This window comes from Rhamphochromis longiceps, linkage group LG11 (assembly GCF_057381845.1).
Source record: "Rhamphochromis longiceps isolate RC_006_pf linkage group LG11, R_longiceps_female_GT1.1, whole genome shotgun sequence".
In the NCBI taxonomy this organism is placed as follows: Eukaryota; Metazoa; Chordata; class Actinopteri; order Cichliformes; family Cichlidae; genus Rhamphochromis; species Rhamphochromis longiceps.
Window position 1 is genome coordinate 31086623 of NC_140567.1, and position 16695 is coordinate 31103317.

The 16695-nt window shown below is 37.4% G+C and overlaps 1 protein-coding gene across 1 annotated transcript; it reads left to right on the forward strand.

Moving 5' to 3' along the window:
- Positions 1-386: 386 nt before the first annotated feature.
- Positions 387-16291, forward strand: LOC146659542 (NACHT, LRR and PYD domains-containing protein 3-like). The gene is made up of 11 exons (XM_085423632.1): positions 387-475; positions 1868-1975; positions 3617-3724; positions 4351-4414; positions 5371-5599; positions 6083-7880; positions 7970-8143; positions 8493-8666; positions 10401-10574; positions 10766-10812; positions 15313-16291. Exons 1-11 carry the CDS (start codon positions 399-401, stop codon positions 15837-15839), a joined length of 3480 nt encoding a protein of 1159 aa, XP_085279758.1. The 5' UTR covers positions 387-398; the 3' UTR covers positions 15840-16291.
- Positions 16292-16695: the final 404 nt, after the last annotated feature.

Below are 16695 nucleotides of genomic sequence, written 5' to 3' on the forward strand. Positions count from 1 at the left end.
AAGAAGGTGGGCAGGAAGATGAACCTAATAATAATAATAATAATAATGGATTGGATTTATATAGCGCTTTTCAAGGCACCCAAAGCGCTTTACAATACCACTATTCATTCACTCTCACATTCATACACTGGTGGAGGCAGCTACAGTTGTAGCCACAGCTGCCCTGGGGCAGATTGACAGAAGCGAGGCTGCCATATCGCGCCATCGGCCCCTCTGGCCAACACCAGTAGGCAAGTAGGGTAAAGTGTCTTGCCCAGGGACACAACGACCAGGACAGAGAGCCCAGGGATCGAACCTAATGAACCTCCTTAAATTATTTAACAACCCTGTTATGAGCAAGTCCTGATAATAATGAAACATGTTGGGTTTGTTTTTTTTGTAAAGGTAAAAACTGTCCTATGAGTCAGTCTGAGGAAAAAGATGAGGGACTGCTGCCCTCAAATGAGGAACATGGCAGCCAGGCAGACCTCGAGAGGTAAGATGGAAATCTCTTTCAACTCAAAATCCTCCGATTTAAAGTTTTGGATAATGTTTTGTTAGGTTGGGATTGGGTATTTTTGTTCTGTCCCTTGTTCTAAAAAAGCACATCCTTTACCTCTCAACTGGGCTCTTTTGGACATTTTAGAGACTGAATATAGATAATGTATATACTATTATGAATTTGATCATTCAGGGAACTATAGAAGGGATATTTGTACTTAGAAATGTAGGAAATAGTCAAAGCCAAATACTTGAAGTGTCCTTTTTTTTTTTTTTTTTTTTTTTTAGCAGAGTCCAATCTAGCCTTTCTATTCTTAAGGCTTATAAGTGGCTTGCACCTTGGAGTTGAACCCTCTGTATTCACTTTCACGTAGTCTTCTCTTTATGGTAGACTTTGATATTGATACACCTTCCTCACTTGTTCACTTGGTTGGTTGTTGTGAAAGGATTTCTCTTCACCATGGAAATGTGGTCTTCTGTAGATATCCAGGTCTTTTTGTGTTGCTGAGTTCACCCGTGTTTTATTTCTTTCTCAGCATGTACCAAACTGAAGACTCCTAATATTGTAGCAATTTCTTGGATGTCTCCAAAAGTTGATTCTGTTCATTTGGATATAGCTTTGTCAGCTACGTCCAGATGAACAGAATCAGCTTTTGGAGATTTACTTACCTGGATGATTGAGCATGCATCAAGGAATTTCTCAGATGGGTTTTTTCTGTTCTTAACTGGAATATGTTTCAGTAAACAGAAAACAAAACTTGAGTCAGTATCACAATATATATGAACCTAATTATATATAATGAATATTTCTGAAAGCCGGTGAATGGAATAAAATTTATTAAAAAAATGTTTATTTATATCATGAAAGATAAGAATGCAGTAAATCAACAGAGTTATATATTGTTTGATACTCCATGTCCAATATGCTCTAAAAATAATTCATTTTTTTCAGTAAAACTCTTCACATGGATGTTAAAGACATTACATTGGTTAGCAGTTAAACATGTTGGTAGCATTCTTGGACAGATGTATATAACCTCGACTTGCAAACTAGCTTTCTGTTGTCACATCTTGACATTTTCAGAGCACACACAAACCAGAGTACAAAAGTATAACCATAAACTGAATTAAAACATGAAGCATGTTGAAAAATAATATTCAAAGTAATATATAACAAAATATGAGTAGTAAGTAATAAATCACTTGGTGATCATGAAGTAAAACATCAAATCTCCAACATCCTAAACAGTATAAGGTATGAGGTCAGTACCTTTCCTCTAATATGTCTGGCTATGTATGGTAACTAGTACCACTTACCATTTTCCTGTCAGTGACTGAAGTCTATAGAACTCCCGTGCGACTTTTTTGTATGGTACATTTCTTTCAGGACTAAGCAGGAACATTCAAACTCAACTTCACAAAGCTGTGTATCCATGGAGAGCCAGAGATCCAGGGATTACCCGATTAGTTTCAACCAGCAAGAATCAGCTACAGAGTAAGTCAGCAAAGCAGTTTTAGCATAACTATGAAATTATTATTAAAAGATCTATGTTGTTTGCTTCTCTTGCCATCAACTGTGTCAGTCAGTAAGCACAGACTTCCTGAGGCAAGTGCCATGGGCTCCATTTAATGCTTTTTTTAAAAAATGCATATTTGTTTTAATGTGTTCTGTCCCAAACTGAATATGTTGTGTTGTTCTGTTATGTATACAAATATGTCTCCTCTTTGTATGTAGAATAAATTTGTTCTATTATTCCTTTTTCTTTGTTTTAAACACTTTACAAAGCCAAAATCTAAACTTGCCTCTGTCTCAATATGTAATGACTTTTTGTTTTAATTTTCATGACTGTGGCTTACGGCTCATTCAAATCAGAAATCCATTATTTCGGAATATTTACTTGGATCAATCAAAAAATCAAATCAAGAAATAATGTATGGTACTCAATGTCTGAAAAGTATGTTCATTAATATTCCATACTGATTTTGACCTCCTATATCACAAATTACTGCATCAATACAGTGTGACCTGGAGGTGATTAGTGAGTGGCATTACTGATGTGTTATTTGACTCCTTAGCACTATAAGAGGGACATGATTTAGTAATCATCAATAATGAGTCATGTTGTGCCCACAGGGGTCACCAGACAGTGTCAGAGGGGTCCACCTATCATCAGACAGACTTGGACTCCATATTTTTGTACCAAACTGTAGATTTTGTCACTCCTAATCTTGTAGCAATTTCTCGGATGGCTTTTTTTTTTTTAATCAGTTTTCACTCCTTAAAGATGGTTTGTTAACCTGAATGGAGAATTCCTTTGACAGCATGTTCTGTTCACAGCAAAATCTTCCAAATGCAAGCGCTACGGCTCAAATCAACTCCAGGCCTTTTATCTCCCTAACTGATCCTACATGACATAACGAAGGAATTGCCCATCCATGCCCATGAAATAGCCTTTGAGTCAATTGTCCAATTATTTTTGTTCCTTTTAAAAAGAATGTGGCACATGGTAAGGAGCTGAAACTCCTAAATCCTTCTTCCAATTTGAATGTGGATACCCTCAAATGAAAGCTGAGAGTCTACACTTTCTGTTCATGTTTATTATATAACTACAACTGGGATATGTTTCAGTAAACAGAAAACAAAACTTGTGCCAGTATTCAAATATATATTGGCCTAACTGTATATGGTGAATATTTCTGAAAGCCATTGAATGGAATTAAATTGATTAAAAATTTTAAAAACATTGTTTATTTATATTGTGATGGACTGAGCTGAAAAAGCAGGAGTCGTCACAGGAATTATTAGAAAAATAGGGTTTCCGTTTATTTAACCCAAAAAAATCATATTTACAAAAGTAATAAATGTTGAGCTCATAAAAGACAACAGGGTTGCAACACTCACTTGTTGAAGGTTGGATGATTCCAAGAGACAGCATGAGGTCCACCTCCTCCTTTAGCTCCACCAGGAAGTGTTCTGGTATCCTGTAACTCAAACGCTTCACAGCTGCATCAGGTCTTAAAACAATGTCATGCTCCACCAGACTTGTGGAGCATGACATTGCTGGAGCATGACATTGCTGGAGCATAACTAGTAACACTTATCCTTTGAATTTTTTGTGTTGTCCATTTCTTTCAGGACTAAGCAGGAACAATTAAACTCAACTTCACAAAGCTGTGTATCCATGGAGAGTCAGAGATCCAGGGATTACCCGATTAGTTTCAACCAACAAGAATCAGCTACAGAGTAAGTCAGCAGAGCAGTTTTTAGCATAACTGTGAGATCGGTATTAAGATCTATGTTGTTTGCTTCTCTTGCCATCAAGTGTGTCAGTCAGTAAGCACAGACTTCCTGAGGCAAGTACCATGGGCTCCATTTAATGTAGCTTCTATTATTTTTTTTTAAATGCACATTTGTTTTAATGTGTTTTGTCCCAAACCAAAAATGTTGTGTTGTTATGTAACGTATACAAATATGTCTCCTCTTTGTATACAGAATAATTTTGTTCTCTTATTCCTTTTTCTTTGTTTTAAATACTTTATCTAATCTAAACTTACGTAATGACCTTTTTGTTTTAATTTTCATGACTGTGGCTTACGGCTCATTCAAATCAGAAATCTATTATTCCGGAATATTTACTTGGATCAATCAAAAAATTCAAATCAAGACATAACGTATATTACTTAACATCTGAAAAGTATGTTCATTAACATTCCATACGGATTTCCATCTTCTTTACCACAAAATACTGCATCAATACAGTGTGACCTGGAGGTGATTAGTGAGTGGCATTACTGATGTGTTATTTGACTCCCTAGCAGTAAACCTGATGCAGTTCCCTAGCAATAATTTTAGTCATGTTTTGCCCACAGAGGTCACCAGACGGTGTCAGAGGGGTCCACCCATCATCAGACAGACCTGGACTCCATATTTCTGGTTAGTAACTGTATAAGCAACCCTCTGTAAATAAATAAAAGAAACAGAGTACTTTAACTGGTCTAGTTCACCAAAACATATTTTGAGTGTATTCTGAGAGTGTGTGGTGGAGGTCCTGATCCAGGAAATCTTCAACTTCCGCATTTTGCAGAACACTGAGAAAAACTGGGGACATTCAGTCCATATGAACTATCTTCCACGCTTCTACTGCTGAGTCAGCAGTAGGAAACTGGCTGTGGCCTATTGTGGTGGCACTTACACAACCAGATGGTTGACACTTCATGTAATGTAATGTGGGCTCCTTCTGGGGGGGGGGGGGGGGGGGGGGACTGAATGAGTTTAACCCTGAGTTCCTGAAGTCTTAGGATGTTGTTGGGCCATCTTGATTGACATAGCTGAACCTTTCAGGATCACATCTTTTTTTTTGATGTTGCCCTTTTGGTGTCATCAAGTATTGACCTCTACTTGAAACTCATTATGAAATGGCTGGAATCAGAATTTGCACCAAGTCTAAAGCAGTGTTTCTTATTAAGGGTTTAAGGGGGAAAGTGTCCACTCCAAATTGGGGAGGAGCTGTTTCCCCAAGTGGTGGAATTCAGGTATCTTGGGTTTTGTTTATGGGGGGAAAAGTACAGAGTGGGATTGACAAATGGCTTGGCACAGGGTCTGCAGTGTTTTGCACCAGTCTGTTGTGGTAAAGAAAGAACTGAGGTGAAACTATTTAGCATTTTATACCATCAACTTTACAAACAAACTAAAAGAATAAAAGAATATGTACATGTGGGTGGAATGAGTTTGTATACATGGCTCTTCCCTAGATTTAGAAAGAAGATAGAAAGGAGTCAACTGAAGGTACATAATAATACATTTTGGACAGTGGTCTGTGAAATGAAGAATCAAAGCTTTTGACAGAGATACATTTCTGCTTCTGAAACTGAAATTTTATTGTATTACAGGTTGTTGAGGAGAACATTGTTACTTTTGTGAAAAATGAGCTGAAGACATTCCGTAAATTGCTGAGTCCAGATTACCCAAAATGCTTGGAGAGTCAAGCTAAGGAGGAGGAGATAAATAATAGTGAAGATGAAGACCAGATATGGAGGAGCAGAGAGGCTTTTCTGAAAATCACACTGCAGGTCATGAGACGAATGAAACATGGAGAGCTGGCTGACTCTCTGCAAAACAGTAAGAGGTTTTTAATACAGTAGATGAAGCAAAACAAACATACAAGCCAAAACAATTAAAATCTGAGGTGCTGAAAATCTTCTATACAAAACATTACATCTTTAAAGGTCTTCTTAGCTATGCATACTATCCAAGAGTATATCAAGAGTTTCTGTCTGGGTAGTAGAAATCACATTTTTTTCTATTAGTAAAATTCTTTACTGAATCACCCAGTGAGTGATTCAGTAGTGACAATAAGTTGATTATTTTGCTTATAAAATTTTGGATTATTTCAATATCACATGTGTATAAAATTAACATGTGGACCAAAATCCCCCAAAAGAAAGGATTTTCTACCATCACATTAAGAGATAAATGTGGCTTTGTTTGTGTCATTTTTTTTATTATTTTTCTGTCACCTAATTTGTCTTTGGTTTAAAGTAGGGAAATTGAGATACCTGTACCATGATCTAATTTAATACAATTTATCATTTTTCTTGTTAGGAGCTTCTGGGGCCATGTGTCCATATAAACTAAAATCAAGTCTAAAGAAGAAGTTTCAGTGTGTGTTTGAGGGGATTGCCAAAGCAGGAAATCCAACTCTTCTGAATCAGATCTACACAGAGCTCTATATCACAGAGGGGAGATTTACAGAGGTCAACTCTGAGCATGAAGTCAGACAGATTGAAGCAGCATCCAGGAAAACAGATGGAATTGAACCAAAAATCAAACAAGAAGACATATTTAAACTCTCTACTGAAAAAGATGAACCAATTAGAACAGTCATGACAATGGGAGTGGCTGGCATGGGGAAAACAGTTTTAACACAGAAGTTTGCTTTGGACTGGGCTGAAGGCAAAGTCAACCAGCATATCCAATTCATATTTCTATTTTCCTTCAGAGAGCTGAATGTGCTGAGAGAGAAAAGGTTTAGTTTGGTGGAACTTGTTAATCACTTCTTTCCTGAAATGAAAGAAGAAGGAATCTGCAGGTTCCAGGATTTTAGGGTTTTGTTTATCTTTGATGGTTTGGATGAGTCTCAACTTTCACTGGACTTCCACAAAACTGATATCCTGACTGATGTTACAGAGTCCACCTCATTGGATGTGCTACTGACAAACATCATAAGTGGAAAATTGCTTTCCTCTGCTCGTGTCTGGATAACCACACGACCTGCAGCAGCCAATCAGATCCCACCTGAGTACGTAGACATGGTGACAGAGGTTAGAGGTTTCAACGACATGGAGAAGGAGGAATATTTCCACAAGAGATTTAGTGAAGAAGAGCAGAGAAGCAGAATTATTTCCCATATCAAAAGGTCACGAAGCCTTCACATCATGTGCCACATCCCTGTCTTCTGCTGGATCTCTGCTACAGTTCTGGAGAAGGTATTAAAAACAAAAGAAGGAGGAGAGCTGCCCAAGACCCTAACTGAGATGTATATTCACTTTCTGGTGGTTCAGTGCAAACTGAAGAACATAAAGTATGATGGAGGAGTTGTGACAGATTCACACTGGACTCCAGAGACCAGAAAGATGATCGAGTCATTGGCAGAACTGGCATATAAGCAGCTGCACAAAGGAAACCTGATCTTTTATGAATCAGATCTGACAGAGGGTGGCACTGATATCAGAGCAGCCTCTTGGTACTCAGGAGTATTCACACAAGTTTTTCAAGAGGAAAGTGGATTGTACCAAGACAAGATGTTCTCCTTTGTTCATCTGAGTGTTCAGGAGTTTCTTGCTGCTCTTCATGTTTATCTGACATTTTTCAATTCTGGAGTCAATTTGATGTCAGAAGGAACTTCAGTGTGGTCCAGACTGTTTAAAGCTAAACCTGATTCACTATCTCTCTACCAGAGTGCTGTAGACCAGGCCTTACAGAGTCCAAATGGACACCTGGACCTATTCCTGCGCTTCCTCCTTGGTTTATCTTTGGAGAACAATCAGAGACTGCTACATGGTTTAGTGAAAGAGACAGAAAGCAGCTCACTGACCAATCACAAAACAGTCCAGTACATCAAGAGTAAGATCAGTTCCACTTCCTGTCCAGAGAAGAGCATCAACCTGTTTCATTGTCTGAATGAGCTAAATGATCATTCTCTAACAGAAGAAATACAACAACACTTGAGCTCAGGACGTTTGCCCATAGATAAACTGTCTACTTCTCATTGGTCAGCTTTGGTCTTCATCTTACTGTCATCAGAAGAAGAGCTGAATGTGTTTGACTTAAATAAATACTCCACTTCAGAGGAGGTTCTTCTGAGGCTGCTGCCAGTGGTCAAAGCATTTACTAAAGCTGTGTAGGTTAAAATACCTGTATAAATCAAATGTATAAAGGTGTATAAAAAGATCTGTCAGTTCAAATACTTTTTGTTGCAAATACTTTTAGGGTGAGTTGTCATGACCTGTCAGAGAGAAGTTTGAAGCCTCTGGCCTCAGTTCTTAGCTCCCAGTCTTCCAGTCTGAGAAAACTAGACCTGAATTACAACAACGTACAGGATTCCGGAGTGAAGCTGCTATGTGAAGGATTACAGAGTCCACACTGCAAACTGGAAACACTCAGGTTAGGATTAAAAGAATCAAATAGTTATTTAAAACCTACTTTAGCATTAATACATGTCATCAAATGTGTAATCAGTAATATAATTTCTTTATTATAACGGACTATTATCAGATTAAAACATGTATGTATGTATTTATTTATTTATTTGCAATAACTGGCTCTTTAACAGGGTCCACTGTTGTTAATGGTGCTAATGTAATAATATGTGTGATTCTATAATAACTGTAACTTAACAAAATATCTTTCAAATGCTTATCTTTTTTTTTTTGGCAGTAGTGGAAAACGGCTGCATATTAAGGACAATGAGTTGTTGTCATCACACTATTTTGTTACTTGTTCCTTTTTTTAGTCTTTGTTGCTGCAACCTGTCAGGAAAAAGCTGTGAGGCACTGGCTTCTGTTCTCGGCTCCAAGCCCTCCAGTCTGAGAGAGCTGGACCTGAGTAACAATAACTTGGAGGATTCAGCTGTGATGCTGCTCTGTGAAGGACTAAAAAGCCCAGAATGCAGACTGGAAACTCTCAGGTCAGGATACAGCCATTTGTTCAGCCTCTTTAAAAATGATCTAGGCAGAAAAAAAAAAATCATATTTTCATATGTCCCCCCCCCCCCCCCCCCCCCCTTTTTTTTTTTTTTTTTCATCAAACCTTTCAGGCCAGTATCAAGGGGTCACCTTTTCAGTTATTGCAGGCAAAATTCAGGAAAAGATAGTGAATGCACAGGTTCATAGACACCTCACTGGTAATAACTTGTATGAACAGTTTCAGTCTGGCTTCCATTCATTTCATAGTACAGAAACAACTCTAGTAAAAATAACAAATGATCTTCTGTTTGCAGCTGACTGGAGTCACAGTGAGACAGCAGCTTTTGATACTGTCTCTCACCACATCCTTCTTCATAGATTAGCATCTATTAGGATCAGTGGTACAGCACTCGCCTGGTTTACCTTTATACTTTCAAGCTTTAAAAAAAAAAAAAAATTCATTTACCTTATGTTTTTTGTACTATTGTAAGGTGACCTTGAGGGTCTTTAAAGGCGCCTATAAATAAAATGTATTATTATTACTACTACTACTACTACTACTAATATGATTATTATTATGCCCTGACTAGGGGGCCAGAACACAACACGGGATAGGCGTCCACTTACCAAACCCAAGCAGCCACAACAAACAAGTTATCTGCATAAACCAATGTTGTATTTATTATTCAGCAAATTAACAGGAATCATGTCAGGATTATTAAATCCTCACGGTGAGTTAAGGACAAAACAACAAAACAGAACACAAGCTCAGAAAACCTGTAAGTATCAAATCAACAACATAGTCTTAACTCCAGAAGGTTAAACGTTAACAAAAATAAATGGTGGCTCAACCCTACCCACTCCTTCCCATATGGAAAAGATATATATATAAATCTTATAAAGTTTGTATCTGTCTTGTGTGAAACTTGTATGAAAAGCATACAAGAGTGAAAACAGATGTAAGATCCCTTGAAAAATTATATAAATGAAACTTGTATGTTTTGGATACTTACTAAAACAATATATGAAAGTAATGAGAAAGTGGCCACTTTCATGAGTAAATCATATAAGCCTTATATGATTCACTTTATGAAGTAGGCCACATCTTATGCAAGTCTTTTATAAGTTTTTACTATTTCTTTTCCATATGGGTTATCAGTCTTACATAAGAGATTTTCTCACTCACTACGTGCTTATACACCTCTCTGCATTTAGTTATTAGTTATTGTTAATCTCTGGCTTTCTTCATGTCTTTTGTCCTGTCTTCCTCCCCCCTCACACCAGCAGATGGCCCTGCCCCTCCCTGAGCCTGGTTCTGGTGGAGGTTTCTTCCTGTTAAAAGGGAGTTTTTCCTTCCCACTGTCACCAAAGCACTTGCTCATATCACTTAGTCATGATTGTTTGGGTTTTCTCTGTTGTATTATTGTAGGGTCTACCTTACAATATAAACCGTTATGATTTGGCATTGTATAATTAAAATTCAGTTGAATTGAAATGAAGTCAAATAAAGAGACTGATTAAGTGCAATTGAAAGTCAATATTTGGTGTGACCACCTTTTTTTGTTTAAAATAGCCTGAACTGTCTTTTGCAGGTTTTCTTATAATTTCTTTAAGTAGTTTTAAGGAATAGTTCCTCTGGCTTCTTGAAGAACATTCAAAGCTCTTCCTTGTGTTAGTCTTGACACTTTTTTGCTGTTTAGACTTCAGAAATCTCTGTGTGTTTTTTGTGTGTGTAGGCTGTCAGGATGTCTGATCACAAAGAAAGGCTGTGCTTCGGTGGCTTCTGCTCTAAATTCTAACCCAGCTCACCTGAAATTGTTGGATCTGAGTTACAATCATCCAGGAGAATCTGGAGTTAAGCTGCTCTCTGCTGGAAGAGAGAATTCAAACTGGGCACTGAATGATCTCAGGTATGAATAGACCAAGGTGTAAATTGATTTTCTTTAAAATATTTCAGAAAAAACAAACATAAAAATGAAACCAGACTAATTTCTAAGCAACTAAAATGAATTTCTCTTACTGTTATGATTACAAAAAACAACAACTTTGTCCACATCAATCCTTGTTAATTGCTGTTAATTGCTTTTTCAATACCCACCAGGGTTGAACCCCGTGGATCACAGTTCATAAAACCTGTTCTGCAGAAGTGTAAGTATGCTCTTTTTTTCTTTTCTTTTTTTCATTAAATAAAATTACAGCACTGGCTGTTAGTGTTAAGTGTTAACAGTCTTCAGGTCATTTCATTTATGTAATTTTGTGGTATTCAACCTACTATCATGGAACTAATTTAACTAATTTCTAACCAAAGACACAGTGAGTTTATTTCTATAATGTACCACTGCAGTTTACCAGCATCACAAACAACCAGGGCAAAAACTCAGAGCTTTTTGCCCTGATTTGATATGATATACTAACGAACAAGCTTTTCAAGTCAACATCATATATCTTTTTTTTTTAATATATATTTTTATATACAGTGGAACCCCGACTTACGAATACCCTATTTAACGAAAAATTCAAGTTAGGAAGGCACTGAATGGCAGTATTTCTGCCCGTGTTACAGCAAAATGCCCGAGTAATGAAAGCCACTGGCTCTGATTGGCTGAGCCTACAATGCCCACAATGCCTTCTGAATCATGTGACAACCCCTTGGCTTTCGTACTTGTGCTTCGCTGTTCCACTTGAACGACATATTGTTGTTCTAGTTAGCAATTAGCCTATAGCCTGTCATTCAGCATTGCCTCACTCAAAAGACGCGATAGGTGCTTCGACTTATGAAAATTTTAGACTTACGAAAGACCCTCCGGAATGAATTAATTTTGTAAGTCGGGGTTCCACTGTATTTTTTTTTATTTTTTTTTATTTTTTCCATTTTCACAAATAGTACATAATTACATAACATAATAAAGTGTACAGTTCAGAGCCAAAAAAAACAAACACCCCCCCCCCCCAAAAAAAACCCCCCCAACAACAAATCAATAAACAAACAACCCCAAAGCAAAAAGAAAAACAAACAGACTGAGAACTAAGCACAAAACAAAACACCAGCTCAGATCCATCTAAAAGATAAATAAAGAATACAATACAGTACCTGTGGTCCCAGTAGAATGCGGCCGTTTGAATATTCAAGAGAATCCTTGTAGCATAATATTAGAGACATCAGGTTCCACACCTTGAAGAATTGGCCTGTTTTTGACTGCAGTACACATGTAAGATATTCCAATGGCACTAGGTCCAAAACTACTCTTTGCTAACCTTTAATAGCAGGTGTTTTTTCATTAATCCTTTGGAGTAGAATATTCTTCCTCGTCGCATAGGTGAGAATACAATACAACCTCCTATTATTCTTTGATATTAAATGCCGGCTGGGGAGGCCCAGTATGAGCGACAGAGGGTCCATCTCTAATTCACAGCCCAAAATCTTCTCCATTTCAGATAACACATTAGACCAATATTCTTGCAATTTCAAACATGACCAGAAGCTGTGAGTTTCTGTCTTGCATTTGAGGCACATGGGTGAAAGGGTAGGATTATGTTGATGTCTGCGAAATATGGATATATACATTCTCTGTATGATTTTTAACTGTATTGCTTTGGTACAATTACAAACTGAGATTGATTTGGCATAACTCCAGACATCTTTCCACTCTTCATCATCAATTGTTATACCTAACTCCTTTTTCTATGTGCCTTTAAGCCTCTGTGACATCACTGACGGTACAGAATATAAAGCCTTATAAAATATCTTCACAGGTACCTCTTTATCTGTTAAAAATAATAATTTCTCATCAGGAGAGACTTCATGACTCTCACTGAAGTTAGTACTGTGCAAGATATAATGCCTTATCTGTAAATAACAGAAAAAGCCATGTTTGGGGAGAGAATATTTCTCAACCATTTGGTCAAATGGCATAACCACATTGTCGGAGAATAAGTCCCTCAGTCTGTGAATTCCTTTGTTCTTCCATTCGTTAAAACCTATATCGAACATCCCCGGTTGAAAGTCAAGATTATTCGCAATAGGGGTAAACATAATGTTAATTTCAACCTTCCCTCAATTCAGCATACTGACCGCCAGGCCTTAAGTGTATTAAGTGTGATTGGATTATCACAGCTCGATCTAATATCTTTAAAGTTCTTAAAGAACAGTAAGTCCCTTAATGGATACTTTGAAATAGAGGTTTCAATCTCCAACCAGATAGAGTATGAATTATTTGTAACCCAGTCATGAATATAGCACATGTGAGTACTCAATTGATATATTCTAATTTTTGGTCAATCTAGACCCCTTACTGAATCTGGGAGCTGTACTGTAGCCATCTTAAGCTTTGGTCTGCGTTTGCTCCATATAAAAGAGCTTAGCCAGCCATTCAGATGCTTCATCACCCTATTTCAAAATATAACTGGAATCCTTTGAACAGGATAATAACAGTCGAGGCAAAATATTAATCTTAACCAAAGCTATACGTCCTAGCCAGGAAACAGGTAGGTAGTTCCATCTCTCCAAATCCTGCTTTACTTTCTCGAACAGAGGGACAAAATTTGCTTTATACATTTGTTTAAATTTTGGAGTTATAAATATCCCTAAGTATACAAAACCTGTGGTGGACCGCTTGAAGGGGAAAGAAAACAGTCCAGTTGGCACTGAATTAGGGCTCCCAATTGGCATAGCCTTAAGTAAAACCAGTATTGATGTCCCTGGATCAGAAATAAATATTAAAACATCATCTGCATATAAACTGATCTTATGCTCATAATCGATTCGCAGGCCCCATACATTAGGTGCTGTCCTTATCGCCTTGGCTAACGGTTCGATGGCAATGGCAATAGCAAACAAAAGAGGTGACAGTGGGCAGCCTTGCCTCGTTCCTCTAAACAATGGGAAACTATCTGATTTCAGTCCATTAGACAAAATGGGCGTTGGGCATCTTTCTTTGCCTTTAGACAATAATTCTGATGGCAAAAGAGCCAAACGGGACAGGCAAAAAAAAAAAAAAAAAAAGACAAAATGGACACCTGAGGATTATCATACAAAATTTTTACCCACTTAATAAAATTATCACCAAGACTGAATTTATTTAAAGTGTAAAATAACTAAGTCCATTCTATCCGGTCAAAAGCTTTTTCAGCATCCAGAGAAAGCACCAAACCACCCATGTTCCTTTGCTGAGCAGCTTAATTAGATTGAGAAGGCGCCTGACATTATTACAGGAATTACGGCCTTTTATAAAGCCTGTTTGATCTTCTTTAATAATTACAGGCAGGATAATTTCGAGTCGGGTAGCTAATATTTTAGAAAGTATCTTCCGGTCCACATTTAGAAGAGCTATCAGTCTATAAGGTGAACAAGACTTTGCACACTTCCCCTTCTTCAAAATAAGAGATATTAGCTTCCCTTAAAGTCTGAGGTAATCTATTATGCAATAACGAATAATTAAACATATTAAGTAATGGGTATTAACAGCTTACTAAATTAATATAAATAAAATAAAATATAAAATTCCCTACTAAAACATCAGGTCCTGGGGTTTTTCCGTTCTTTAAAGTTTTTACAGCGTTTAGTACTTCCTTTCTAGAAATGGGAGCATTAAGGGTGGTCTGTTGTTTTGTTGCTATGGTAGGCAGATTGAGCCTGAAGAAGAAAAACTTGTGTTTCTCACAGAAAATCATTAATCTAATAAACTTAAGAGATGTATTTCAACAGACATTTATGGTATGTGAGAGAGGCAAAGCTAGAGGGAAGAGAGGAAAAAAATATATAAATATAATAAATGTTTATGAATATGAATAAAAGCCTGAGACTCTGCAAATCCATTGTAAAAAGTAACTTGTTGGCAATACCCAAAATAAGATGCATCCTTATGTGGGCTGTATTAAGCTTATTCTGATAAAATCTCCACCTTATACAGCAAAAGTATTAACCCTGGAAGCAGAAACATTCTTAACCACATGAGATATACTTCTTTATGTTGTTAAACAGAGAACAATTAACAGTAAACCTTTCCACATCTTAGCAAACCTTTTTTTTGTGATTTATGCAAGGAACTGTTTTTAAATGTTTCTTCAATCAATTTGGGAATATTGACAGTTATATCTAAAATCGGACCAGCAATATATCCAGATGTGTGTCAATCTGTTCTCTCCATCTGTTTGTGTATGACCAACTTAAAAATTTGGGATCTGAAGTTTGACACTATGTGGTTGGTTCTAATATTTTAGCTAATAGTTGCTTTCTGTTCATAACGTTTCATAACAATCCCAACGAATGCATGCGTTATAGTTTTCATGTCTGCCTGTGTTTGATTGGGTTTATGCAAATGCAGACATTCACATGCTTGATCATTTTTTGTAACTGCATGGACTCATCCTCTGAGTTCAAGGAACAACTCTGTATTCAAACCCATGACAAAGTATAATTACCACTTGAATTGTGAAAATCTTACGCTAGCCCTTAATTGAAAGTAATTTCAGCTTTTTCCTAAAACCAAGTCTTAACCTTCAAACAGGCCTTTGACTCCCTGGAGATGATTTAAAAGTAAATCGGTAAAGTGCACCTAAAAAAGCACGTGTTGCAATCTCCCCAAATTGAAACAGCATCTAAGTTAGAGGAAGACAATAAACTGCTGTTCTGCTTTATCTTTCCTTCAGATGCCCGTAAACTCACACTGGACCCAAACACTGCAAACAAAAACCTTGTAATGTCAAACAACAACAGAAAAGTGGCAATGGGTAGACAGAAGCAGTCATATCCTGATCACCCAGAGAGGTTTGACTACTGGAAACAAGTGCTGTGTACAGAGGGTCTGTCTGGTTGTTGTTATTGGGAGGTTGAATGGGAAGGACATATTTACTTAGGAGTGACGTACAAAGGAATCCAGAGGAAGGGGCAAGGGGATGACAGCTGTCTTGGATGCAATGATCAGTCCTGGACCCTGATGTGCTCTAATGGTGGTTACTCTTGCCAACATGGTAACAAAAGAAGATCCATCCGTACAACTGCTACCAGCAGAACAGGGGTATACCTGGACTGGCATGCCGGCACTCTGTCCTTCTTTAATGTCTCCTCTGGCAAACTGATCCACCTCCAGACCTTCCATAATGAATTCAAGGAGCCAGTCTACCCTGCTTTCAGGGTCAGGACTGATCCATTTAACTCATCGCTGGCTTTGTGTTAGATAAATCTTTAAATCTGTTTGGAACTCATCTTAGATGCAGTAGGGCGACAGATCAGGGCCTTAGTTTAAAGTCACCAATGCTTTTCCAGTAGCTGACCATTCAGCAAGTCTGAGTAATTAATCAAAGAGGCCTGCTCTGGCACAGAAGTCTCAAGCAGTTGAGTCTAGCTAGGGTTAGGTCAGGCTAGTTCAAGTTAGCTGGCCCACCATTCACAATTCACAGCCTGAAGTTTAGCTGGCTTGTGGGAACATTCATGAAGTGAATGTTTGGCTTGGAGCTGGCTGCGGTGCAGGACCTTCGAGAGGCTGGACAACAGCATCTTCATCACTCAGTACGGTGGCGATGAGGTTAGAGCACTGGGCAGCTTGACTTTGGCTGGCTGTGCAAGTGTGGAACTTGCTGGCTCCAGCAGCGAAAATGTGGAGTTCGACTCTTGAGGTGTGGGTACGAAATTTACAAAGTCAGCCATTTATTCAATGATGTTTCCTTGTATATTTTGCAAAATTATCAGAATTCTGAACTTCAAAAAAGTAATAAATAAATTGAGGAAAAAAAAATCTAAATTGTGAGATTATTCACTCAACCATAGCGAGACTGTAAATTTTGTACAAGTTGCACGAAGTTTCTGTAAATATACTGTAACTGTTACAATGTAAACCTCTCTTAATTTCATTAGTTGTATGGAAAGTAAAAAAGGCAGTAGGCTTTGTTTTATTTAACCTATTATGACTTCCAAATGTCAACAAAGAATGTTCAGAAAAAGTTTCTTGAACATTTTTCACAATATTTTATTGTGAGCATGTAAAGATTTAGCAAAATGATAATGTGTATGTGATTCAGAAGTACATTTAAAAC